Consider the following 25298-nt stretch of genomic DNA (forward strand, 5'->3'; position numbering starts at 1 on the left):
CTCATTTCCAGAGTCGAGAGCTGAGACGAACGCACAAGTGTGGAAGTGACTGGGGTGGCTTCCTAGGCAGCGGACACTGTAGAGTGGGTGGGACTTGGATCGGGAGGTGGAGGGGCAGGCATGGCGTGTAATGTGAAAAGTAAGATGCTCCTGGGGTGGTTATCAGCTTGCCTTCATGAGAAGGTGAGGGGACTTTTTAAAAAAATTAATTAATTAATTTTTTAAACTTGTTTTATTTCTTATTTTTTTAAATTTACATCCGAATTAGTTAGCATGTAGTGCAACAATGATTTCAGGAGTAGATTCCTTAGTGCCCCTGACCCATTTAGCCCATCCTTCTTCCACAACGCCTCCAGAAACCCTCAGTTTGTTCTGCATATTTATGAGTCTCTTCTGTTTTGCCCCCCTCCCTGTTTTTATATTATTTTTGTTTCCCTTACCTTATGTTCATCTGTTTTGTGAAGGTGAGGGGACTTCTAAGTAGAGCAAGAATATGTATTTAGAGGTGAGTGAAGTTGGCTTAAAAGGGCATAGGGAAATACTTTAGAGCTTCTAAAAGTCAGTGGAGGAGTTGAGGCCTGTATCCAGGCAACAGGGTGGTTTCTGAGTGAACCGAGCACAGGGACTCAGGGAGAATGCTGACTTCAGCATGCAGGCTGGAGGGAGGTCAGGGGGTGGGGGGGGGGGGAAGACCTGTGACACCTGGAGACGGTCGGTGCATGGAGGAGCTGCGGTGATCCTCACATGGGCTTCTATCCTGCCTGAAGACCGAGACTTCAGGAAGATGGAGGAGGAAATTGGTGAAATCAGTGGGTTGTGGAGAGAGTGTACATGTGGGAAAAGCAGGAGAGGCAGGAGTCAGAGGTGACTGCAAAGATTCAAGTCTGAGGGCTGAGCAGAATGACGGTGCTGCTGTAAGACCCCCTGAGAAGAGGGGTCTGTCAGAGGACGCCTGCTGGGAGATACCCACTCCACAGGTCAGAGTCACCAGTTGCAGCTCTAACCCCTGGCTAAAGGCGTGCCATGAGGGGCAGAGGAGGAGGGGACATTCCCAAGTCTCACACTCTACTCAGTGTCCCACATAGCTTCTTCATCTCTCTTATTCCAGAGATGGTGGCATTGAAGTGTTCCCGATAACTTGAAGTTGCCTGCCATGTTCCTGCTATTCACAGGGAAGGCATAATAAATGGATTTGGGCAAGTTTTATATCAACCACGGGTTTTGATGTCATTTCTGTAAGGTGCTGGAGTGGCCAACCGCTTTCTCATCTGGCTGAGGAGTGGTGGCCCTCTCTCCCTTTCTAGAAAGGCCTGGGTTTCAGCCTTGGCTCAATCATTCACAAGCTGTATTTGGGCAGGCTACTTAACCTCTCTGAGTCACAATTGACTCACCTATCAATTAGCGACCTCAAAGTGGTACGGGAAGAATTAATTGAGGGGACAATGGTTAGCACAGTCCAGCACGCAGTAGCTACTGACTACAGGACAACAGTACCTGCCGCTGTGGCTGTCGGGGTGACAATGACAGTGACAATGGTGAAATCAGGTCACCACATGCTTGAGGTTTCCTCCGGCCACCAGAGGCTGGATTGTTTTTGTTTGATATTTTTAAAGTTTATTTATTTTGAGAGAGAGCACACACAGAGGGGAGGAGCAGAGAGAGAGGGAGACAGAGAATCCCAAGCAGGCCCCACCCAGGATGGAGCCCCACAAGGGGCTCGATCTCATGACAGCGAGATCATGACTTGAGCTGATATCCAGAGTCTGTCGCTTAACTGACTGAGCCACCCAGGCTCCCTGAGTCTGTGGGTTGTCTTTGGTGTTTCCTTGTTTCCCTTCCTCTGGAACAGAAAGGGAACCTCCCGTTGCTTCGCCTCTCCTGTTCAGTTGTTCTTCTTCAGTGCCCTTCTCTCATGCCACGCAATCCCCCATTTCTTCTCCAGTGTTAGCCAGGTGACTCACCGAGGATTCTCTCAGCGTATTTTCACCTTCTGTATGTCTTCTAGTTTTTACTATGAGAAAGATTAGTGATGAGGGAGGTATTTAATTTATTTCAGTGTGGGAGCCCAAGTGAAAGAAGAAAAAAATAAAAGGAATAAGAAATACTTCAGGGTAGTCTTATTTGTTTTTCTTTTTTAAGCTGAGGTATAGCTGACACACAATGTTACATCAGTTTCAGGTGTACAACATAGTGATTTGACACCTTCAACCTAATTTATTTTTTTTTTTTAATTTTTTTTTCAACGTTTTTATTTATTTTTGGGACAGAGAGAGACAGAGCATGAACGGGGGAGGGGCAGAGAGAGAGGGAGACACAGAATCGGAAACAGGCTCCAGGCTCCGAGCCATCAGCCCAGAGCCCGACGCGGGGCTCGAACTCACGGACCGCGAGATCGTGACCTGGCTGAAGTCGGACGCTTAACCGACTGCACCACCCAGGCGCCCCCCTTCAACCTAATTTAAAAGCAGAGAAAATCTTTGAGAGATTCCTCTGCCTCGTGTCATGAACGTGCTGCTGAATCGCATGTAGTTACAAGCTTCCTGAAGGTGAGAGCCATCTTTCGTTCTTCTCTTGTATGTCCCAAATTGCCTGGGCACATGGTAGGTACTTAATAAAACATTTGGTTAAAGAACTGAATTAAAATAAATCCTCACCTCCTGCTGACAAAAAAATACCAATGGTGGGAAAACTGAAAGACAGAGACAAGCAAACTGGTGAATCCCCGTATATTACATTCGAACTGTTGTTTGATACTGACCTATATTCTCAACAACTTCCAGATGTCCACTTGGACCCCAGGTGTCAAAATTTTCTCGAAATGTTTGTAAAAATTCATGAAGATGTGGGATTGAGCAAAACCATAGGACCTGAAAGAATCCAGAAACTTAGATAATTCATGTAAGGAAAATATTGAAGATATTCTTTAGAAAGGGAGAACTATTAATGAAATTGGCATTTCTGGGAAGTAAATGGAGGAAACAGGGATTCACGAGACGTTTACTTGAGAATTTCTCATGCAAAGGCATGATGAGAAATGTTGAGAATGGGAGAATTGTTGGTAATATGGATACTTATTAATGCTGAAAATGTTGATTATTATTTCCAGTGTGGTATACTTGAAATAACATACCAGTTGGAATAAAATGATCTGGTTCTTGTTCTGGATCCACTTCTTACTGGGAGGCTTCACTAATTCCCGACCCCTTTGAGCTTTGGTTTTCTCCCTTGTGATAAGGAGATCATGGAGTTTTTTTTTTTGCAAGATAGATTGCATAGTGTCTTGTATAGAGTGGACTGTTGGGCAGTGAATGGATAAACGTTTGTGATATTAACAAATAAATAAGTAAAATAAACCAATAAGATAATATGTGCAAAAGGGCTCTATTAACAGGCAAGTGCTAAATAAACATGAAGGATTGTTGTTATGAAATGTTTGTTTTGTCACAGGGCTCTTCTCTGAGATACATTTTCTCCAAATGGAGTCCATGGCCATTACAAATAATGTGACTGAGTTAATTTTCACTGGCCTGTTTCAGGATCCAGAGGTTCAGAGAGCGTGCTTTGTGGTGTTTCTTCCTGTGTACCTGGCCACAGTGGTGGGCAATGGTCTCATTGTTCTGACAGTCAATGTCAGTAAGAGTCTGCGTTCCCCCATGTACTTCTTCCTTAGCTACTTATCCCTGGTGGAGATCACTTACTCCTCTACTGTTGTCCCTAAATTCATGACAGACTTACTTGCCAAGATTAAAACCATCTCTCTGGAGGGCTGTGTGGCTCAGATATTCTTCTTCCACTTCTTTGGGGTCACTGAGATCCTTTTGCTTGTGGTGATGGCCTATGACCGCTATGTGGCCATCTGCAAGCCTCTTCAGTATATGAACATTATGAGCCGCCAACTGTGTCATGTACTGGTGGCTGGCTCCTGGCTTGGGGGCTTTTTCCACTCCATTATACAGATTCTCATCACCGTCCAGTTGCCCTTCTGTGGTCCCAATGTGATTGACCACTACTTCTGTGATCTTCAGCCATTATTCAAGCTTGCCTGCACTGACACCTTTGTGGAGGGGGTTATTGTGTTGGCCAACAGTGGCTTAATTGCTCTGTGCTCCTTCCTCATTTTGGTGTCCTCCTATATTATCATCCTTGTCAACTTGAGGAACCATTCTGCAGAGGGGAGGCGCAAAGCCCTCTCTACCTGTGCCTCTCACATCACAGTGGTCCTCTTGTTCTTTGGACCTGCCATCTTCCTCTACATGCGACCCTCCTCCACCTTCACTGAGGACAAACTGGTGGCCGTGTTCTACACAGTTGTCACCCCCATGCTGAACCCCATCATCTACACACTCAGAAATGCAGAGGTGAAAATTGCCATGAGGAGGTTGTGGGGCAAAAAGAACTTAGGGATGGAATAAAAATGGGAAAGTGATAAAGAAAAACATCTAATTATTCTTTGTTTTTGAAATGAATTTTGATTTCAGTGGGACATTCAGGAATGGCAAAAACAAATGTATGGACTTAATGTTACTGTTGCTGTGATTCTCCTTAATAACCAAACACTTGCTTGTATCTTGGTATAATGTTCCAAGGGAAGAGATCCGATTGCCTCTATGATATCCAAGAATATCATGAGATTGGGTAACATTGAGACTCAAACTAAATGGCAAATGCAAAGGAGAATATTTTGACAGATGTTTTGTAAGTTAAAGTACTTCTTCTATGACATACTTCCTCTCTCCTTCCCTCCCTTCCTTCCTCCCTCCCTTCCTCCCTCCCTCCCTTCCTTCCTCCCTCCCTTCCTTCCTTCCTTCTCCCTTCTTTGTTCAGCCTCCTAATGACAACAGCTTATATTTCATTAAGAAGGGGAACCAAACAGGAATTATCATGGGATATTTGAGGAGAGTGCCAATATGATCTTCTCTTCCACTGTGGAGAAATGTATCTTTGAAAATTGTGTCTGGGGGCACCTGGGTGGCTCAGTCGGTTAAGTGCCTGACTTCGGCCCAGATCATGTCTTGAATTTTGTGGGTTGGAGCCCCATGTGGGGCTCTGTGCTGACAGCTCCGAGCCTGGAGCCTGCTTTGGGTTCTGTGTCTCCCTCTCTCTCTGTCCCTCCCCTGCTCACACTCTGTCTCTCAAAAATAAATAAACATAAAAAAAAAAAAGAAAATTGTGTCCATGAATTTTTCTGTTTTCTGATTGGTTCTTGGTGTCTTGTACCATGGGCTGTCTGATTACAAGTACTGAAAAAGTCCCTGGGGCCATTCCGATTCTTGTGACATGTTGGTACAAAAGGTAGGTCTTCAGTCTCCACAGGCCTTTTCACAATGTCCAGTATCCATAAGTTAAAAAAAATATATCAAAAGGGCATAGGTTCTAGCTATCAATAGGGAAAGATCAAGTCAAACATTTTAATGAAAAGATCACTTTTAGCCTTATCCAAATGTAAATACAGAATGTAGGAAATCTATTATTTTTTATTTTTTGCAATTTATTTTTATTTAATATATATGTATTTTTTAGAGAGGAAATGTGAGCAGGGTGGGGGCAGAGAGAGAGGGGGAGAGAGAATCCCAAGCAAGCTTCACGCCCTCAAGACTGTGAGATCATGACCTAAGCCAAAATTAAGAGTTGAATGGTTAACTGACTGAGCCACCCAGGCACCCCCAGAATGTAGAAAATTATTAGGCCTAACTTGAAGAATGAAAGGAAGGGAAATACTACCCATGCATGTTTCTACTCCAGACTTCTGTCCTTTATTCTAGATGACCATGCCAAGTCCGTTTCTTATCATGGCTATTAGTGTTTCCTGGTGAAGTAGGATGAGACAGTCTATGTCTCTGTTATTGTGATCCTGCTGTGACTGGCCATGACTCCTGTGGTCTCCAGCTATTATCCAGGCTTGCCTGCACTGACACTTTTGTGGAGAGGGTTATTGTGTTGGCCAACAGTAGCTTCATTGTCATGTACTCCTTCCTCATTTTGGTGACCTCGTAGATTCTTTCACCTCTCCAAACTCCACCTCACCCAACCGACTCATATCATTGTGGACAATTTAGAGGTTATAATAAAATTTGCCCCTTTGGCTTTGGAATTACAAAGACTGGCTTTGCATTTGCGCTCTGTCCTTCCACCTCTCCTTGAGGATCAGATGAAGTAATTCAGGCAGTTTCCTTGCAGAGGGATGAAGCATTGCAGGTGTACTCTGTTAGAGGCTTCTCTCTTTCTCCTTAGGTGCTGACTGAACATGTAGGTGAATAGTGGTTTTCAAGGCAGCAGGAAATCTTCCCCACTTCTCCAGTAATCATGGTCATAGATGACCATCACTAAACCCTGAGAAAATACTTCTGCCCAGAATAACTTTACCAGCCTTTTCTATATGGCAAAATCGTATACATCCTTTTAAGCTGTGGGTTGAAGTCATCTCACTTATGAGGCCTTCTCTGACTTCCCTCCTCCTTGAGTTGGATTTATGTCTCCTGTCCAAGGTTATATTTATCATTGTCCTTATTCTGATTGTAATTATTTTATACATGTTTCTTTCAAGGGCAAGACTGTTCACCCTTCTTTGTGGCTGGGTGAATGCATGTAGCTGGTGCTTGTTGAATTAACCCTTGGTGCCCATGTACTGTCCTTTGTATATCAGTTCTCACTGATTCTTTCTGAACACTTTCATGGTGAAGAGCACATCTCTGCCTGTTAAAATTTTAAGAGCTCAGGCTCTGAAATTCAGTAGGATGTTTCAGTTGCCTCTCAGCCACAACCCAAGATCTAACTACTTCATTTCTCTAAACATGAGTTTCTGCATAATTAAAATAAGATTAATAATAGCATGCACTTCATAAGATTATTCTGAATATTAAATACAATAACATACATAAAGCTTTTAGAAAATAACAGGGTATGGAGTTGTACCATGGACCCAATAAATATTAGCCATCATCGTTGTTATTGTTGCTGTTGGTAATTACATGTCTGTCCATATGTAGGTCTTCTTTTCATCCTTTTGAGCTACTCAGAATAGACCTCGATTGCATACCAAAAAGTTTAAAGGCAGTTCAATTCTTTGGTTTTGAGACTTCTTTGGGCTAAACATTCTCTGTCACTTAATTGCTTTGAAAGCCTAGCACAGTACCTGGCACATTGTAGGTGCTCAATAAATGTTTTTTAAATAGATGTTGACTGTATTGTAGGTCAACTATATTTCAATTAAAAAAAAAAAAAGGAATAGACCATAATGTAGCCTCCCCATTGTCTTTTATGCTGAATGTGCTTGTACTTTGTTAATGTATATTTTAAAGCATATGGTCCAGAACTGAACTTGTATTGCAGAGGCTGGGGTGTTAGGATGCAGGCTGTGATAGGAGCCACTTACTCAGTGTGCATGTTTGGGTTCTTCACTGAGAGCTTTGAAAAAGAACATCATCAACAAACTCTGAGTCATTGAATACTGCAGGGGCAGAAAACATCTACAGTAACTGAATTGTCAAAATTCTCAGGGATTCCCTTACCCTAGTGAGACTTAGTGGGTCTATTGAGAGTTAATTACTCGCTTTGTTCTGGTCTCACTGGAAAAAACATAGGAATCAAAGGAATACATTTTTTCCCCATTGTTTAAGAGCCAGAGAATGTTGTGAAATGTTAAAAACAACTTCTCAGTTCACAGAAGTGTAAGTCTAATTATGCCACTTAGCACTGGAGACCATGTAGTTAGTTCTCAATTGTTGATTCTGAGCATTGAAACATGTATTTTTCAGAGAATAAATATAACATCATCTCATTAAAGAAAAATTAGAAAAAAAACCCAGGGGGGCTTCTGGGAAGATGGCGGTGTAGGAGGACGCTGAGCTCACCACATCCTGCGGATCACTTAGATTCCACCCACACCTGCCTAAATAACCCAGAAAATCGCCAGAAGACTAGCAGAAGATTCTCCGGAGCCAAGCGTAGACGAGAGGTCCATGGAAGAGGGGCCCTTCCCGAAGCAGATCTCCAAAGGAAAAGCGAGCTGAGCCTGCCCCTCCCACCGCTGTGCACCTTGCTGATCCACCCCAGCTAATATGCCAGATCCCTAGCACCACAAGCCTGGCAGTGTGCAAGTAGCCCAGACAGGCCACGCCACCCCACAGTGAATCCCGCCCCTAGGAGAGGGAAAGAGAAGGCACACACCAGTCTGACTGTGGCCCCAGAGGTGGGCTGGGGGCAGACATCAGGTCTGACTGCGGCCCCGCCCACCAACACAAGTTATTCAAGACAGCACAGGGGAAGTGACCCGCAGTCCTGCACCACTCCAGGGACTATCCAAAATGACGAAACAGAAGAATTCCCCTCAAAAAAACGTCCAGGAAATAACGACAGCTAACGAACTGATCAAAAACGATTTAAACAATATAACAGAAAGTGAATTTAGAATAATAGTCATAAAATTAATTGCTGGGCTTAAAAACAGTATGAAGGACAGTAGAGAATCTATTGCTACAGAGATTAAGGGACTAAGGAATAGCCAGGAGGAGCTAAAAAATGCTATTAATGAGCTGCAAAATAAAATGGAGACAACCACGGCTCGGATTGAAGAGGCAGAGGAGAGAATAGGTGAACTAGAAGATAAAATTATGGAAAAAGAAGAAGCTGAGAAAAAAGATAAAAAAAAATCCAGGAGTAATGAGGGGAAAATTAGAGAACTAAGTAATGCACTAAGGAGAAATAATCTATGCATAATTGGTATTCCAGAGGAGGAAGAGAGAGGGAAAGGTGCTGAAGGTGTACTTGAAGAAATAATAGCTGAGAACTTCCCTGACCTGGGGAAGGAAAAAGGCACTGAAATCCAAGAGGCACAGAGAACTCCCTTCAGAGGTAACTTGAATCGATCTTCTGCACGACATATCATAGTGAAACTGGCAAAATACAAGGATAAAGAGAAAATTCTGAAAGCAGCTAGGGATAAACGTGCTCTAACATATAAAGGGAGACCTGTAAGACTCGTGACCGATCTCTCTACTGAAACTTGGCAGTCCAGAAAGGAATGGCAGGAGATCTTCAATGTGATGAACAGAAAAAATATACAGCCGAGAATCCTTTATCCAGCAAGTCTGTCATTTAGAATAGAAGGAGAAATAAAGGTCTTCCCAAACAAACAAAAACTGAAGGAATTCGTCACCACTAAACCAGCCCTACAAGATCCTAAGTGGGATCCTGTGAGACAACGTACCAGAGACATCGCTACAAGCATGAAACCTACGGACATCACAATGACTCTAAACCCATATCTTTCTATAATAACACTGAATGTAAATGGACTAAATGCGCCAACCAAAAGACATAGGGTATCAGAATGGATAAAAAAACAAGACCCATCTATTTGCTGTCTACAAGAGACTCATTTTGACCTGAGGACACTTTCAGATGTAAAGTGAGGAGATGGAGAACTATTTATCATGCCACTGGAAGTCAAAAGAAAAATTAGTGTCGTGAGCTTCTCTGTATATAGAATTTTGAAGTCTTTCCTCATTTATTATTTAATCTTTTTAGGTATAGGTTTGATGTAGCAGAAAAAAATGTCAATGAAACAGAAGTACAAAAGTACAGAGGGTGAAAGTCCAGTATGGCTGTGGAAGCCTGACATATTATCAGAATTCCGGACTGTGCTGTCTTCAGCACCCAGCTTCAACCTCAAGACCTCAAAGGGCTGCTAGAACTCTATACCACTGCTGTCCAGGCAGGCTTTATGCCACACCGGACATGTTCTGTGCTGTGCTGAACAAATTGGGAGTGGCTGTTGAGCAGTGGAATGGGCTAGTGAGACCAAGGGACTAAAATTTAAAAATTTTTAAGTTTTAATACGTTTCAATTTAAAAAACTACATGTGGCTAATGGATGCCCTATTAGACAATGCCACTCTTAGCATTTCCTCTATATCCCAGGAGGCAGAAATGGGAAAAAGGAAAGATAAGCTAATCACTTTCTAATTTAGAAGATTATCCAAAAATGCCACATGGCGATTTTGCTCTCATCTTATTTGATTGAAATTAATCACATGGTTATCCTTAATTGGAAGGGAGACCAGAAACTGTAATCTTTTATTCTAGGTGGAATTATGTTTAGCTAAGATCAGGGTTCTGTTCTGTTTCTAAGGAGATGAGTTTGGAAACAGCCCATGGGCCCATTAACTAGTGAATAGATAAGGAAGATGTGTTCTGTATATACAATGGAATATTACTCACCCATAAGAAAGAATGAAATCTTGCCATTTGCAACAACATGGATGGAGCTAGAGAGTATTACACTAAGCAAAATAAGTCAATCAGAGGAAGACAGATACCATATCATTTCACTCATATGCAGAATTTAAGAAACAAAACAAATGAGCAAAGGGGGAAAAAAAAGAGAGAAGCAAACCAAGGAACAGACTCCACTATTAAGAATAATCTGATGGTTACCAGAATGGAGGGGGGCAGGGGATGGGTTAAATCGGTGATGGGGATTAAAGAGTGCACTCGTGATGAGAACCAGCTATTGTATGGAAGTGTTGAATCACTACATTGTACCTAATACTACACTGTATGTTAACTAACCAGAAATTAAAGACTTAAAGGGGAGAATGGATGTAATAGCATATATTCTCATGCAGTATATTACACACCAATTTCCTGAGCAATTAAAAGTTTTCACAAAAGTTGTTTATAATGGCTTGATATCAACAGTCTGATTGTAGCATAGTTTACTTAATCATTCACCTATTTCAGGCCTATTAGGTTTACTTAATAACTTATTCAGTAAGATTTAATGAGCATGTACTATGTGCTGTGCATTGTTCTAAGTGTGAGGGATATACAGCGATATATCAGATGGAGATATTTCTGCCTACATGGAGGTGAACATTCTGTTTTCTGGGGGTGCCTGGGTGGCTCAGTTGGTTGTCTTACTCTTGATTTCTGCTCAGGTCATGATCCCACGGTTTGTGGGATCGAGCCCTGCATTGGGCTCTGTGTTGACAGTGTGGAACTTGCTTGGGATTCTCTCTCTCCCCCTTTCTCTCTGCCCCTCCCCCCTCTCAAAATAAATAAACGAACATTAAAAAAACATTCTGTTTTCTGAAACTGCTGTGGTCTGGATCAGCATTGCCAAGAGAATTTTCTGTGATGATGGAAGTATTCTACATCTCTGCTGATATATGGTAGTCCCTAGCCATGTGGGTAATTAGTATTTGAGTATGCATAACATGCTGAAGAATTGAATTTTTAATTCTATTTAATTTTAACTGGCTTAAATTTAAATAGCTCCACGTTGCTGGTGGCTACCACATTGGATATCACGGGTCCACACACTTCTGCTGCAAACTTGTGGCTATTTCTCCAGATCAGGGGCAAGATTGCTCCTGGGCCCCAGGACCCTGACAGATCTGTGGATGACTATTTTTAGGCCTTAACTCTCGGGAGCCAGCTCTTTTGACGTATTGCAGTTACAGTTGTTTTCATACATTTATTTTTTAACTTTCAAACCGGACTTGTAATTGATTTATGTACCACAATTATAATATTAGAGAATCTGACTTGGACTATATTTATCTTTACCAATGAACTTTATGCAGTCATATGTTTTTATTCTGTTAATTAGCATCTTTACATTTTAGCTTGTAGAATTCTCTTTAGCTTTTCTTGTGAAGCATCTCTAGTAGTGATGAACTCCCTCAATTCTTCTCATTTGGGAAAGTCTTTCTCTGCTTTGTTTGTGAAGGGCACATTTGCTGGGGTTAGTATTCTTGGTTGACAGTTTTGTTCTTTCAACATTTGGAACATATCATCTAATAGCTCCTGGTCAGATGTGTCTTCAGGCTATGCTTTCCAGTTGGAGGGTGGCACTGACCGTGCTTGTGTTTGGTTTGGGCCTCAGGCTGCCTCCTGCAACTGGGTGGGGCTGGAGACTGTGCTCCATGGTCACGTGAGTTTGCTGGTTGGCTGGGGCTGCAGGCTATGATCTGTGATTGGGCTGGATCCCTGCCTGGTCAAGGACACAGGCTGTGTTTAGCAGTCAGGTAGGCCTTTATGCTGGACTCTTCTGCTAGGTGGGGTTGTAGGCTGGGGCTGTATGGTTGGGCAATTCTGTAGGCTGGGCTCTGAGGCTGCTCAGGGTTACTGTTCAGGTTCCCTGGTTGTGCAGGGCCAGAAACTACACTCAACAACTGGACAGGGCTTCTGGCTTGGCTCCCCGCCTAGGCAGGCCATAGGATGTGCTCATGGATGCCAGATGTCTATGCTCATGCTTCCAGAGGGATGGGACTGGAGGTTATACTCAGTAGTTGGGCAGGACTATGAATTTGCTCCTTTTCTCTGTTAAGCTAAAGTATCTTATGGTTCGCCTCGCTGTCTGTTTTTATCTTATTTTATTTTTCCGTCCCTTCCCCTTTGTTCATCTGTTTTGTTTCTCAAATTCCACACATGTGTGAAGTCATATGGTATTTGTCTCTGAGTGAGTTATTTTGCTTAACATAATACACTCTAGTTCCATCCATGTCATTGCAAATGGCAAGATTTCATTCTTTTTGATGGCTGAGTAATATTCTGTATATATATGTATGTGTGTGTGTGTGTGTGTGTGTGTGTGTGTGTCTCCCCCACATAATCTTTATTTATTCATCAGTTGATGGACATTTGGGCTCTTTCCATAATTTGGCTATTGTTGCTAATGCTGCTATAAACACCAGGGTACATGTACCCCTTCAACTCAGTACTTTTGTATCCTTTGGATAAATATCTAGTAGTGCAATTGATGAGTCATAGGGTAGTTGTATTTTTAACTTTTTGAGGAACCTCCATACTGTTTTCCAGAGTGGCTGCACCAGTTTTCATTCCCATCAATAGTATAAGAGGTTCCCCTTTCTCTGCATCCTGGCTAGCATCTGTTGTTCTTGAGTTGTTAATTTTAGCTATTCTAACAGGTGTAAGGTGGTATTTCATCATGGTTTTGATTTATACTACCCTGATGATGAATGATGTTGAGCGTTTTTTCACGTGTCTTTTAGCCATTTGTATGTCTCCTTTGGAGAAATTTCTGTTCATGTTTTTTGCCCATTTCTTAACTGGATTATTTATTTTTTGGGTATTGAGTTTGATAAGTTCTTTATAGGTTTGGATACTAACCCCTTATCTGATATGTCATTTGCAAATATCTTCTCCCATTCCATAGGTTGTCTTTTATTAATTAATTAATTAATTTATTTATTTATTGTTTCTAATGTTTATTTATTTATTTTGAGAGAGAGATAGAATGCATGTGAATGGGGTGGCAGAGAGAGAGGGAGAGGGAGAGGGAGGGAGGGAGGGGGAGAGAGAGAGAGAGAGAGAGAGAGAGAGAGAGAGAGAGAGAGAATCCTAAGAAGGCTCTGTGCTGTTGGTACAGAGCTCAACCCCATGAACCATGAGATCATGAACTGAGCCTAAATCAAGAGTCAGACACATAACCAACTGAGCCACCCAGGTGCCCCCTCTAGGTTGCCTTTTAGATTTATTGATTGTTTCCTTCCCTGTGCAGAAGCTTTTTATCTGAGTGAAGTCCTAATAGTTCATTTTTGCTTTTGTTTCCCTTGCATCTGGGGACATGTCTAGTAAGAAGTTGCTACGGCCAAGGTCAAAGAGTTGCTGCCTGTGTTCTCATCTAGGAGTTTGATGGTTTCCTCTCTCACATTTAGGTCTTTCATCCATTTTGAATTTGCTTTTGTGTGTGATGTAAGAAAAGAAAGTGGTCCAGTTTCATTCTTCTGCATGTCGCTATCCTGTTTTTCCAACAGCATTTGTTGAAAAGACTGTCGTTTTTTCCATTGAATATTCTTTCCTGCTTTGTCAAAGATGAGTTGATCATATAGTTTTGGGTCCATTTCTGGGTTCTCTATTCTGTTCCACTGATCTACACCTCTGTTTTTGTGCCAGTACCATACTGTCTTGATGATTACAGCTTTGTAATACAGCTTGAAGTCCTGAATTATGATGTCTCCTGCTTTGCTTTTCTTTTTCAACATTACTTTGGCTATTCGAGGTCTTTTCTGGTTCCATACACATTTTAGAATTGTTTGTTCCAGTTCTGTGAAAGTGCTGGTGTTATTTTGATAGGGAGTGTATTGAATGTATAGATTGCTTTGGGTAGTATAGACATTTTAAATGTTTGCTCTTCGGGGCGCCTGGGTGGCGCAGTCGGTTAAGCGTCCGACTTCAGCCAGGTCACGATCTCGCGGTCTGTGAGTTCGAGCCCCGCATCAGGCTCTGGGCTGATGGCTCGGAGCCTGGAGCCTGTTTCCGATTCTGTGTCTCCCTCTCTCTCTGCCCCTCACCCGTTCATGCTCTGTCTCTCTCTGTCCCAAAAATAAATAAACGTTGAAAAAAAAAAAAAATTTAAATGTTTGCTCTTCTAACCCATGATCATGGAATATTTTTCTACTTCTTTGTGTCCTCTTCAGTTTCTTTCACAAGTGTTCAGTAGTTTTCAGAGTCCAGATTTTTCTTATGTCTTTGGTTAGTTTTATTCCTAGGTATCTTATGGTTTTTGGTGCAATTATAAATGGGATTGATTCCTTGATATCTCTCTCTGCTGCTTCATTATTAGTGTATATAAATTCAACAGATTTCTGTATATTGATTTTATACCCTATTGCATTGCTGAATTCATGTATAAGTTCTAGCAATGTTTTGGTGGAGTCTTTTGGATTTTCTACATAGAGTATCATGTTTGTGGAGAGTGAAAGTTTGACTTCTTCCTTGCAGATTTGGAAGCCTTTTCTTTCTTTTTGTTTTCTGATTGCTGAGGCTAGGACTTCCAGTACTATGTTGAACAATAGTGGTGAGAGTGGACCTCCTTGTTGTGTTTCTGATCTCAGGGGGAAAGCTCTCTATTTTTCCCCATTGAGGATGATCTTAGCTGTGGGTGTTTCATGTATGGCCTTTATGATGTTGAGGTATGTTCCTTCTATCCCTACTTTCTTGAGGGTTTTTACCAAAAAAGGATTCTATATTTTGTCAGATGCTTTTTCTGCATCTATTGAGAGGATCATATGGTTCTTATCCTTTCTTATATTAATGTGGTGTATCTTGTTGATTGATTTGTGGATATTGAATCATGCTTGCAGCCCAGGAATAAATCCCACTTGATCGTGGTGAATAATTCTCTTAATGTACTATTGGATTCTATATGTTAATGTCTTATTGAGAATTTTTGTATCCATATTCCCCAGGGATATTGGTCTATAATTTTCCTTTTTAGTGTGATCTTGGTCTGGTTTTGGAATCAAGATAATTCTGGCCTCATAGAATGGGTTTGGAAATTTTCCTTCCATTTCTCTCTTTTTTTTGAACACTTTCTGAAGAATAGGTATTAACTCTGATTTAAATGTCTGGTATAATTCCCCTGGGAAGCCACTTAGCCCTGGACACTTGTCCATTGGGAGATTTTTGAACACAGATTCAATTTCTTTGCTGGTTATGGTTCTATTCAAATTTTCTATTTATTTCTGTTTCAGTTTTGGTAGTGTATATGATTCTAGGAATTTATCCATTTTTTTCCAGATTGCCTAATTTGTTGGCATATAAATGCTCATACTATCCTCTTCTAATTGTAATTCTATGGTGTTGGTTGTGATCTCTCCTCTTTCCTTTGTGATTTTATCTGTTTGGGTCCTTTCTCTTTTCTTTTTGATAAGTCTGTCTAGAGGTTTATCATTTTTGTTAATTCTTTCAAAGAATCAGTGCCTACTTTGTTGATCTGTTCTACCATTTTTTTAAAATTTCGATATCACTTATTTATGCTTTAATCTATATTATTTACCTTCTTCTGCTGGTTTGGGGCTTTATTTGTTCTTTTTCCAGCTCCTTTAGGTGTAAGGTTAGGTTGTGTATTTGAGACTTTCCTTACTTCTTGAGTAAGACCTGTATTGCTACATATGTCCCTCTTATGACTGCCTTTGCTGCATTCCAGAGGTTTTGTACTGTCATGTTTTCATTTTCATTTGCTTCCATATATTTTTCATTTTTTCTTTTACTTCCTTGTTGACCAATTCATTCTTTAGTAGGATGTTCTTTAATCTCCATGTATTTGTAGTCTTTCCAATTTTTTTCTTGTGGTTGACTTCAAGTTTCATAGTGTTGTGGTCTGAAAATATGCATGGTATGTCTCAATATTTTTGTATTTGTTGAGGCTTGATTTGTGACCCAGTATGTGATCTGTTCTGGAGAATGTTCCATGTACACTTGAAAAAAAATATGTGTTCTACTGCTTTAGGATGAAATGTTCTGAATATGTCTGTTAAGTCTATCTGGTCCAGTGTGTCATTCAAAGCCATTGTTTCCTTGTTGATCTTCTGCTTAGATGAGCTGTCCATTGATGTCAGTGGGATGTTAATGTCCCCTACTATTATTGTATCATTATCAATTAATTTCTTTATTTCGTTATTAATTGATTTGTATATTTGGCTGTTTCTAGTTGGGGCATAAATAGTTACAATTGTTACATAATCTTGTTAGATAGACCCTTTTATTATGATATAGTGCCCTTCTTCATCTCTTGTTGCAGTCTTTGGTTTAAAGTCTAGTTTGTATGATATATGTATAACTACTCTGGCTTATTTATTTTTATTTTTATTTTTTTTTTGGTGTCTATTAGCACGATAGATGGTCCTTCATCCCCTCACTTTCAATCTGCAGGTGACTTTGGGTCTAAAAGGAGTCTGTGATGTGCAGCATATGGGTGGGTCTTGTTTTTTCATCCATTCTGATACCCTATATCTTTTTATTGGAGCATTTAGTCCATTTACATTCAGAGTGATTATTGATAGATATGAATTTAGTGCCATTGTATTATCTGCAATGTTGCTGTTCCTGTAGATTGTCTCTGTTCCTTTCTAGTCTTTGTTGCTTTTGGTCTCTCTTTCTTTCTCAAAGAGTCCCCTTTAATATTTCTTGCAGAGCTGTTTAGTATTCACAAACTCCTTTAGTTTTTGCTTTTCTGGGAAACTCTTTATCTCTCCTTCTGTTCTGAATGACAGCCTTGCTGGATAAAATATTCTTGGCTGCATATTTTCCCCACTTAGCATGTTAAATATATCCTGCCACTCTTTTCTGGCCTGTCAAGATTCTGTGGACAGGTCTGCTGCTAACCTTATGTGTCTACCCTTGTAGATTAAGGACATTTGTCCCTAGCTGCTTTCAGAATTCCCTATTTTTGTATTTTGCAAGTTTTGCTGGTATGTCTTGATGTTGACCTGTTTTTGTTGATTTTGAAGGGAGTTCTCTGTGCCTCTTGGACTTGATTGAATCTTTCCTTCCCCATATTAGGGAAGTTCTCAGTTATAATTTGTTCAAATAATCTTTCTGCCTGTTTTTCCTACTCTTCTTCTTCTGGGATTCCTATGACATGGATATTATTGAGCTTTATGGAATGACTGAGTTTCCTAAGTCTATATTTGTGATCTAATAGTTTTCCTTTCCTTTTCACCTTCATTATTTTCTATAATTTTATCTTGTATAGCACCTATTTGTTCCTCTGCTTCTTCCATCCTCATTGTGATCACATCCAGTCTGTTTTACATCCCAGTTATAACATTTTTTATTTCAGCCTGACTAGTTTAAGGTATTTTGTCTCTGAAAGGTTTCTCTGGTGTCATCTATGCTTCTTTCAAGCCCATGTAGTATTCTTATGACTGTTTTTCTAAATTATTATTCAGATAATATTGCTTATATCTGTTTTTAGTAAATCCGTGACTGTGGCTGTGATTTCTTCTTGTCTTTCTTCTGGGGAGAAGTCCTCCATCTCATCATTTTGTCTAGGTTTCTGTCTTTTGCATGTTGAAGTGTTGTTTCCTGCTCCCGACAGTAATGCTATATTAAGAAGGGGTCATACACTGTCCAGGGCCTCGAGCTTCAAGAAGTGTTTTTGGTGTATGCTGTGTGCACTCTGCTGTTGTGTTGTGGCTGCTCTTTCCCACAGGTCAGTCCCCTGCAGAGTTCCTCCTTGCCTACAGTGGGGAGTGTTTGGACCTTTAACTAGGTGTGCTTTGATTTGTTTGTTAAAATAAGCCTGATTGAAAAAAAAGGGGGGCTGGGGATGCCTGGGTGGTTCAGTCAGCTAAACATCTGACTTTGGCTCAGATCATATCTCATCGTTCATGAGTTCAGACCATGGAGGGGTTTTCTGCTGTCAGCACAGAGTCTGCTTCAGATCCTCTGTTCCCCTCTGTGGAACTTATTCTGTCTCTCAAAAATAAGTAAACGTTAAAAAAAAAAAGACTGATCCAAAAAAGAGAAAAGGAAAAGGAACAAAAACCCAAGCAAACAGACAAAAAACAATAAGCCTGATTCCAAAGAAAAATGAAGAAAGAAGAAAAAAGAAGCCTGATCCAAAAAAATGAGAAAAGGTAACAGACAAACAAAAAACTCTAATGCTGATTTCAAAGGAAAAAAAAAAAAAAGCCTGGTCCTATCTTCACCAGAAGTGAAGCTTACACTTTGGAGCACTCCATGATCAGTAGATTTGGTGCATGGGTGCGGCCTATGCTGGTCCTCTGGGGGAGAGGCCTGCTGTGTTGGCTCACAGTCAGACCTGCCCCCTGTCGATTACATTATTATCACCACCATCATTATTGAAGGAGAGGGTGAGGCACTGGGGACCCTAAGTGACTTATACATGAATCCATGAATGTTAGAATTGGAAGGTACGATAGGGGTGATCCAGCTTAACTCTGTCATCTTATATAGAAGGAGAACCAGGGGAGAGCAAGAAGTGGAGAGGTGAGTGGCATAGTCAGATTAGTAGTTAATCAGTTATGACCAGAGCTAGTGCCCAAGTGTCCTGACCCCTCCCTGTCCAGTCCTCACTTTCCTCTATCTTCATTCTCCTTTCCATTCTTAGTCATTCAGTCTGGAAAAAAGTTCCCTTTATGTCCTTCCTTCAACTTTCTTCTCTTACTGCCTCATTGTTGGGTGTCAAAACTTTATAGAAACGTCACTAATGGAAGCAGATTTTGAACCTTTCTGAAGTCAAGTTTAATTGACAGTTTCACCCGAGAGAAAAGAAATTCCATGGGGAAGTTGTTCCCTTGATTATAGTGTGTGGCTTAGTTTATTTTAAATAGTTCAAGGATCTAAGCATTTAATCAGAACCCTTCGACTCAGTGGGTGGGTATGTTTTCTACATAAAACACAGCATCTTAAATTCTCTGAGTTTGCTGATTCCCATGGCTTTTATTTGTTTCTTAGATATTATCCAAATATCAACGCAGATCCAGATCCTCTGAACTTTCCTCTTCTGTGATTCATCATAGATGCCATCATTTGTTTTCTGAAAGCCCCCAGGAACATGGTGTTTTGTTACTGGGGACAAGACCTGATTCTCGAATTGCAGTAGCAACAGCCATCCAGAGCCATCAGAAGGTAGCTTAGTGATTTCCAAGTTATTAACCTGGCAAGTATCTAGTGTGTGGCTTTGGGAAGCAATTAACCTCTGTCAGCCTCTGTTGCCTCATTTGTAAATAGAGGAGGTTTGAGTAAAAGATCTAAATATTTTCAGCACTACTCTCAAGGGCTTAGTTGAGTGTGACCTGAACTTTGCTCACTGGACCCTTCAGTGAGAAATCAGCTAGGTGGGGAATATTAGCCAAAGCACCTTACTTTTCCAGGGACCAGGATTCCTAGAGAGGAAAATAATGCTGCACACTATCCTAGCATCTCCAACCAGATCGTCACCTTGAAAACTATCTATTCCAACAGAGTGACTACCTTCATGCTGAGCTAGAGGCACTTGAGTACACTTGAGATCCATCTGACCCAATTCCTCGTTCCAAGGTAGAATGAAGCCACACCAGATTTTGTGACTTCAAGGTGGGTGATATGGCTGGAAATAAGGTGCAAAGTCTTTAAGCAACCATAGGATATTGGGTAATTCAGGCTCTTTAAGCCACAGGTGTTCATTTATAAATGAGGTAGTTTGCTTTGAAGATTTTTTGGGGAAGGGGGATAATGAATTCCATGTACGTATTTATTTTTATTGTGGTGAAATTATCTAAAATGTAAAATTTGACAGTTTAATGTCCTTTACAGTTTTGGGATATAGTTACCGAGCTACCAATATAAAGAATCTATTAATTGCTAAAAAAACAAATATGATAAGTTACTGTAAGAGCACAGAGGAATGGATACATTATTCTTATTGTAGTGAGATTCGTCTTGCAATTAGAAAGAAGGAATACTAAACACAGAGAAGGAAGAAAGGACCTCTTTGGTTTGGAAATAGCTGTGTAATAGTCATTTGGGAATGACAGTAAGGGTGCAAAGCAGACAATGGCCAGTTCAAACAGGACCTGGACTCAATGCTAAGAATATTATAATTTAGGCTGTGGGCAATAGGGAGATACTGATAGATTTTTATGTATCATGACCAGATTTACACTGAAGGGTAATCATCAAAGTATTTTCCAATGCTCAGGGAAGAGAAGGTACAGATGGGTTGGAGTATTGCTGAACACAGCGGAACTGGGTTGGAAGGTGGATAGTGTTGGGAGAACGAGGAGAGAGTGAAGGGGGGCTCCGTGGTGGGAATAGCAGGGTGGGCTGTGGGACGGGGAGAGGATGTGAACAGAGGTGAGTCAAAGTTTGGTGGGTAAAAAGCTGATTGCTGAGGTGGCTTAGTCTGTGAAAGTCTTTAAGTCAGAGGAGTCCAGGTTTCCCCCCAGCTATTGCCATGCCTGAGGAGGATCCGAGGAAAGAAGGATGTAGGACACAATTTTCTGGCTGCAGTGTGCAGGATGGATAGGCAGGAGCATCTGAAGATGAAGAGGTGTTGGTAATTTGGGCGTCTGATGACAGTGTGTGAGAAGGGGTGGCGGGAAGAATGGAGAGAAAGGGCACACAGGGGGATGGTTTAATGAGAAATGAATGGGCTGTGATGATGACTGGTATGGGCATGAGGGAAGGCATGGGTCAAATGTGATCTCAGCTACAGCCTGAGCAGCATGGAGGGTGAGGGTGTGATCAGAGTATCTTCCAGGTCACACTTGCCTGTAAGTCTCCTGTTTCTCCATAGTTAGTCTTATCAACTGCAACCCTAATCTCTGTCCAAATCCTTTTCTTGGGCTCGTGAGTGAGGCTGTGGTAAAAGGTGAGTCTCACACTCTTGTCTCACACTCTTGGGGAGTCTCACACTCTTGTCTTCTAACCATCCATTCACTTGATTTTCCAGGGTGCTGAGATGGTTTTAGATATTCCTAATGCTTCTAGGTGCTTGGTTTTCCCAGCACTGCACCTGTTGTCAAGGGCCCTGCGCTGATGAATTTAGCAATACTTCCTATGCTTAGCATAGGTATCAATGTAATTTCTCTGCTGTACCTATATTCCTAGAAACTTTAGCTCTTGGATGGGCAGGTTTTATTTTATCTATCTGTCTATCTATCTATCTATCTATCTATCTATCTATCTATCATCTATTTTGCTTTGGTGGATGGCTGATCACCTTTTCCTGGCTTTTTTCCTCCTATAGATGGACTTTAGTGTAATTATATAAATTACAAAGAAAAATTCCATTGGAAATGATTCAGATTGCTTAAATTTGTAGATAAATTTAGGGAGAGTTGAAATCTTTATGTTGAATTTTATTATTTAAACCTGAGTTTATAAAAATCACTTTGGGTGGATATATTTTGTATTTTATACATGGATTTTTTGATGTTACCTTAGTATTTTTATGGTTTTCTCTGCATAACTTCTTTGTAAAGGGAATATTTTTCAGTTGTTCTTTCTAACTCATAACTATATTTTGTACTTTCTTAATATTGCTATGGTTTTCAGTTTTTTCCTTTTTCTTTTTAAATGTTTATTTATTTTGAGAGAGAGAGAGAGAGAGAGAGAGAGAGAGAGAGAGAGAGAATGTGTGCAAGTGGAGGGGAGGGGCAGGGAGAGAGGGAGAGAGAATCCAAGACAGGCTCTGTGCCTCCATGGGGCTTGAACTCACGAATCATGCGATCATTACTTGAGCCAAAATCAAGAGTTGGACAGTTAACCAACTGAGCCACCCAGGTGTCCCAACTATGCTTTTCAGATTTGTTTGTTTGTTTGTTTGTTTGTTTGTTTATGTATTTATTTATTTATTTTCCTAGGTTCCTATCTTAGGAGGTTTTGCTTCCGAGAAACAAAAACCCATCAAACTAGTTTAAGCAAAGAAGGGAATTTATTTGAGGAATAAGGGACTCAATCAGAGCCCGATGTCAAGGATCAAGGATACTCTGCATCTCTGAAATTCCACGGTCTATTTTTCTACTATTTTCTTGCTCTTGAAAACTAGTTTCTCAATGTTTTTAGGTTCGATGACTTTATTTAATCTTAAACATTTTCTTTCTTTGATGAAAGTGATATCTATTTAATATTTACAACTTGATGTTCTGATATACATAATGAAATGATCACTGCAGTTAAGCTGATTAACATATTCATCTCCTCATACACTTTTTTTAAAAATGAGAAGTCCTGTATCTGTTCTCTTAGGATATTTCACACATCACCATGTCCTTACCTGATGATTTTCGACACACACGGCTCTGTTCCCATCTGTCTACATCACTGACTGTTGTTTCTGTTGATTTAGGTCCTTGCTGTTTAGGTACACTTTTACTTTTTCAAAAGAGTATTTCTTGAAAATTTCAGGGATAAGGGGACATGCAAGGAGGATAAATTTTAGAGCAGAGAAGCAAGATGTTCATACTATTTATTCCTTATTTCTCATGGCTCGTATGTGGTGAAAATATTCTGAATATGGCACCTTAATCTGAAGAATATTGTTTTGCATCATATGACATTGTTAGCATGAGTGTGTTCTGTGATCCATACTTCTGCATAGTCTGAATGGATAGATGTAGGTGTGGAAAAGGTCCCCTGTTCCAGGGGATGACTCTTGTTATGATAGGTTGAAGACTGGTATAACTGAATGAAGAAAACTGTACTTGACCTTTTGGGAAGAGAAGAATTATCAGTGGGAAGATGTTTTCCCAGGGCAGAGATGAAGGAAACAAGGAATTTGGGAGCACAAGCGTGTCACGGGGATCCCTCAATAGTAGAGAGCTTCACTGAAGATGGTAAAAGTGCATGCTATGAACCTGAATGGCCCCTCAAATTCACATCAACTGGTGGTGAACTTGTAAGAGCCCTGGCTGAAGTCTGAAAGCCAGAATTCACCACTTTCTGTGTGATTCTGGTTAAATAACCATCTCCCTGAGCCTTAATTTTCTATTATGCAATTGTTGTTAGGTTGCTAATATTTAATGCTGAGTGAGTACATGTGGGCTAAATGAATGGATTGGTGATTACTGTATTGTAAAGTGGTTTACACTGTCTAACGTGCTATAAATGAGGAGAATTTGTTACCATCTGTGTTTGTTTTATTGCAGGTCTCTCATTACCTGTGCCCAGAACACCTGATTAGATTCCATGGCGAGTACAAATAACGTGACCGAGTTAATTATCGTCGGTCTTTTCCAGGATCCAGAGGTGCAGAGAGGGTGCTTTGTGGTGTTTCTTCTGGTGTACCTGGCCACAGTGGTGGGCAATGGTCTCATTGTTCTGACAGTCAATGTCAGTAAGAGTCTGCATTCCCCCATGTACTTCTTCCTTAGCTACTTGTCCCTGGTGGAGATCACTTACTCCTCTACTGTTGTCCCTAAATTCATGACAGACTTACTTGCCAAGATTAAAACCATCTCGCTGGAGGGCTGTGTGGCTCAGATATTCTTCTTCCACTTCTTTGGAGTTACTGAGATCTTCCTGCTGACGGTAATGGCCTATGACCGCTACGTGGCCATTTGCAAACCCCTTCACTACACAACTATCATGAGCCGGTCTGTGTGTCGCCTTCTGGTGGCTGGATCCTGGCTCGGGGGCTTTTTTCATTCCATGGTCCAGATTATTATCACTCTCCAGTTGTCTTTCTGTGGTCCCAATGTGATTGACCACTACTTCTGTGACCTCCATCCCTTATTCAAGCTTTCCTGCACTGACACTTCTGTGGAGGGGGTTATTGTGTTGGCCAACAGTGGATTATTTTCTATCTTCTCCTTCCTCCTCCTGGTGTCCTCCTATATTGTCATCCTGTACAACCTGAGGAACCATTCTGCAGAGGGGAGGCGCAAAGCCCTCTCCACCTGTGCCTCTCACATCACAGTGGTCCTCTTGTTCTTTGGACCTGCCATCTTCCTCTACATGCGGCCTCCCTCTACTTTCACTGAGGACAAACTGGTGGCCGTGTTCTACACAGTTGTAACCCCTATGCTGAACCCCATCATCTACACACTCAGGAATGCAGAAGTGAAAAATGCCATGAGGAAGCTGTGGGGGAAGAGAATGAATTCAGGGAGGGACTAAAAATGAAAACACAAAAAAATTGTCGTGTCTAGGGGGTGACCAAATATGCATTCTGGTTTCAGTCAACTCTGAGGAATTGAGGAAAAGTTAACCTGTTTGTCTATATATACATATATAGATTTATATATTTATATTTTGTATTTAGATGAACCCCTTATATTCCATTGCATTAATCACAGCTGCACCAATTCATTGCTGTCTGTAGTTTGGAGAATGTTTTGGAGAAGAGCTGCATCTCTTCTCTTCTTCTGTTGCCCATAGTTGGAAGCACCACAGCCTTCAGGGAGGGATTACCTAGACTGTGAGTTCCCACCCTGTTGTTTTCTACCTGTGCAACCTTGGGTTCATTCACTTTGCCTCTTGGTGTTAGCATGCTGTGGGGTGTGGGAAGTCTGTGGCACTTGGAGACAGAAGTTTATGTTTTGCTTTGTCCTTCTCTGATAGTGTTGTGAGATCTTGTGGGAGTCCCACGGAGGCTTTTATACTTCATTTGGTACCCCTGCTTTATTTACCTGATTCTAATGCCTGAAATTCCTCATTATGAGCCTTATTTCACAGGAATAAGATATTGTTAGAATGGAAATGTCTCTTGGATGTGAAATACAGTGAAGGTATTGTTAACCATTAATTTGGACAATTTTAGAAGACCTTTTTCTTTCTAGACAGTTGCTGTCTGGGCACTGGGGTGTTGCTTAAGCCAGATACAGCTCATTGCCTGTTTTTTTATGGCCTAAAAACCAACATGGTTTTTATACTTAAAAAAAAAAATCAAAGCCAAAAAATATTTGTTGATACATGAATATTATAGGAGTATAAAATTTTAGTGTCCATAAATAGGTTATTGGACTATGTTCATGCCAATTACTTTGCTTTTCTCTATGGTAGCCTTTGTGATATAGTAGCATGGTTGAGTGGTTGTCATGG

General features: G+C 40.9%; 2 protein-coding genes across 5 annotated transcripts in view; both read left to right on the forward strand.

The window, feature by feature from the left end:
- Positions 1 to 24374, forward strand: part of LOC125146965 (olfactory receptor 4B1-like) — a 53468-nt gene extending 29094 nt beyond the window's left edge. For 2 of the 4 annotated variants that reach the window (XM_047823904.1, XM_047823906.1), the window contains exons 3-5: positions 19230 to 19403; positions 19740 to 19850; positions 23405 to 24374. In XM_047823904.1, coding sequence (XP_047679860.1) covers positions 23445 to 24374 — 930 coding nt within the window. In that variant the 5' untranslated portion in view covers positions 19230 to 19403; positions 19740 to 19850; positions 23405 to 23444. Of the gene's footprint in view, positions 1 to 2463; positions 2547 to 19229; positions 19404 to 19739; positions 19851 to 23404 lie in introns of those variants that run through there. The other 2 variants (XM_047823905.1, XM_047823907.1) reach the window with 2 other exon arrangements.
- LOC125146964 (olfactory receptor 4B1) lies at positions 3477 to 4530 on the forward strand. The gene has a single exon (XM_047823903.1). It carries the CDS (start codon positions 3477 to 3479, stop codon positions 4410 to 4412), a length of 936 nt encoding a protein of 311 aa, XP_047679859.1. The 3' UTR covers positions 4413 to 4530.
- Positions 24375 to 25298: the final 924 nt, after the last annotated feature.

This window comes from Prionailurus viverrinus, chromosome D1, assembly GCF_022837055.1.
Source record: "Prionailurus viverrinus isolate Anna chromosome D1, UM_Priviv_1.0, whole genome shotgun sequence".
In the NCBI taxonomy this organism is placed as follows: domain Eukaryota; kingdom Metazoa; phylum Chordata; class Mammalia; order Carnivora; family Felidae; genus Prionailurus; species Prionailurus viverrinus.

Excerpts from the sequence above, each read along its gene's own strand:
- LOC125146964 (XM_047823903.1), top strand. The coding sequence starts at position 3,477 with ATGGAGTCCATGGCCATTACAAATAATGTGACTGAGTTAATTTTCACT.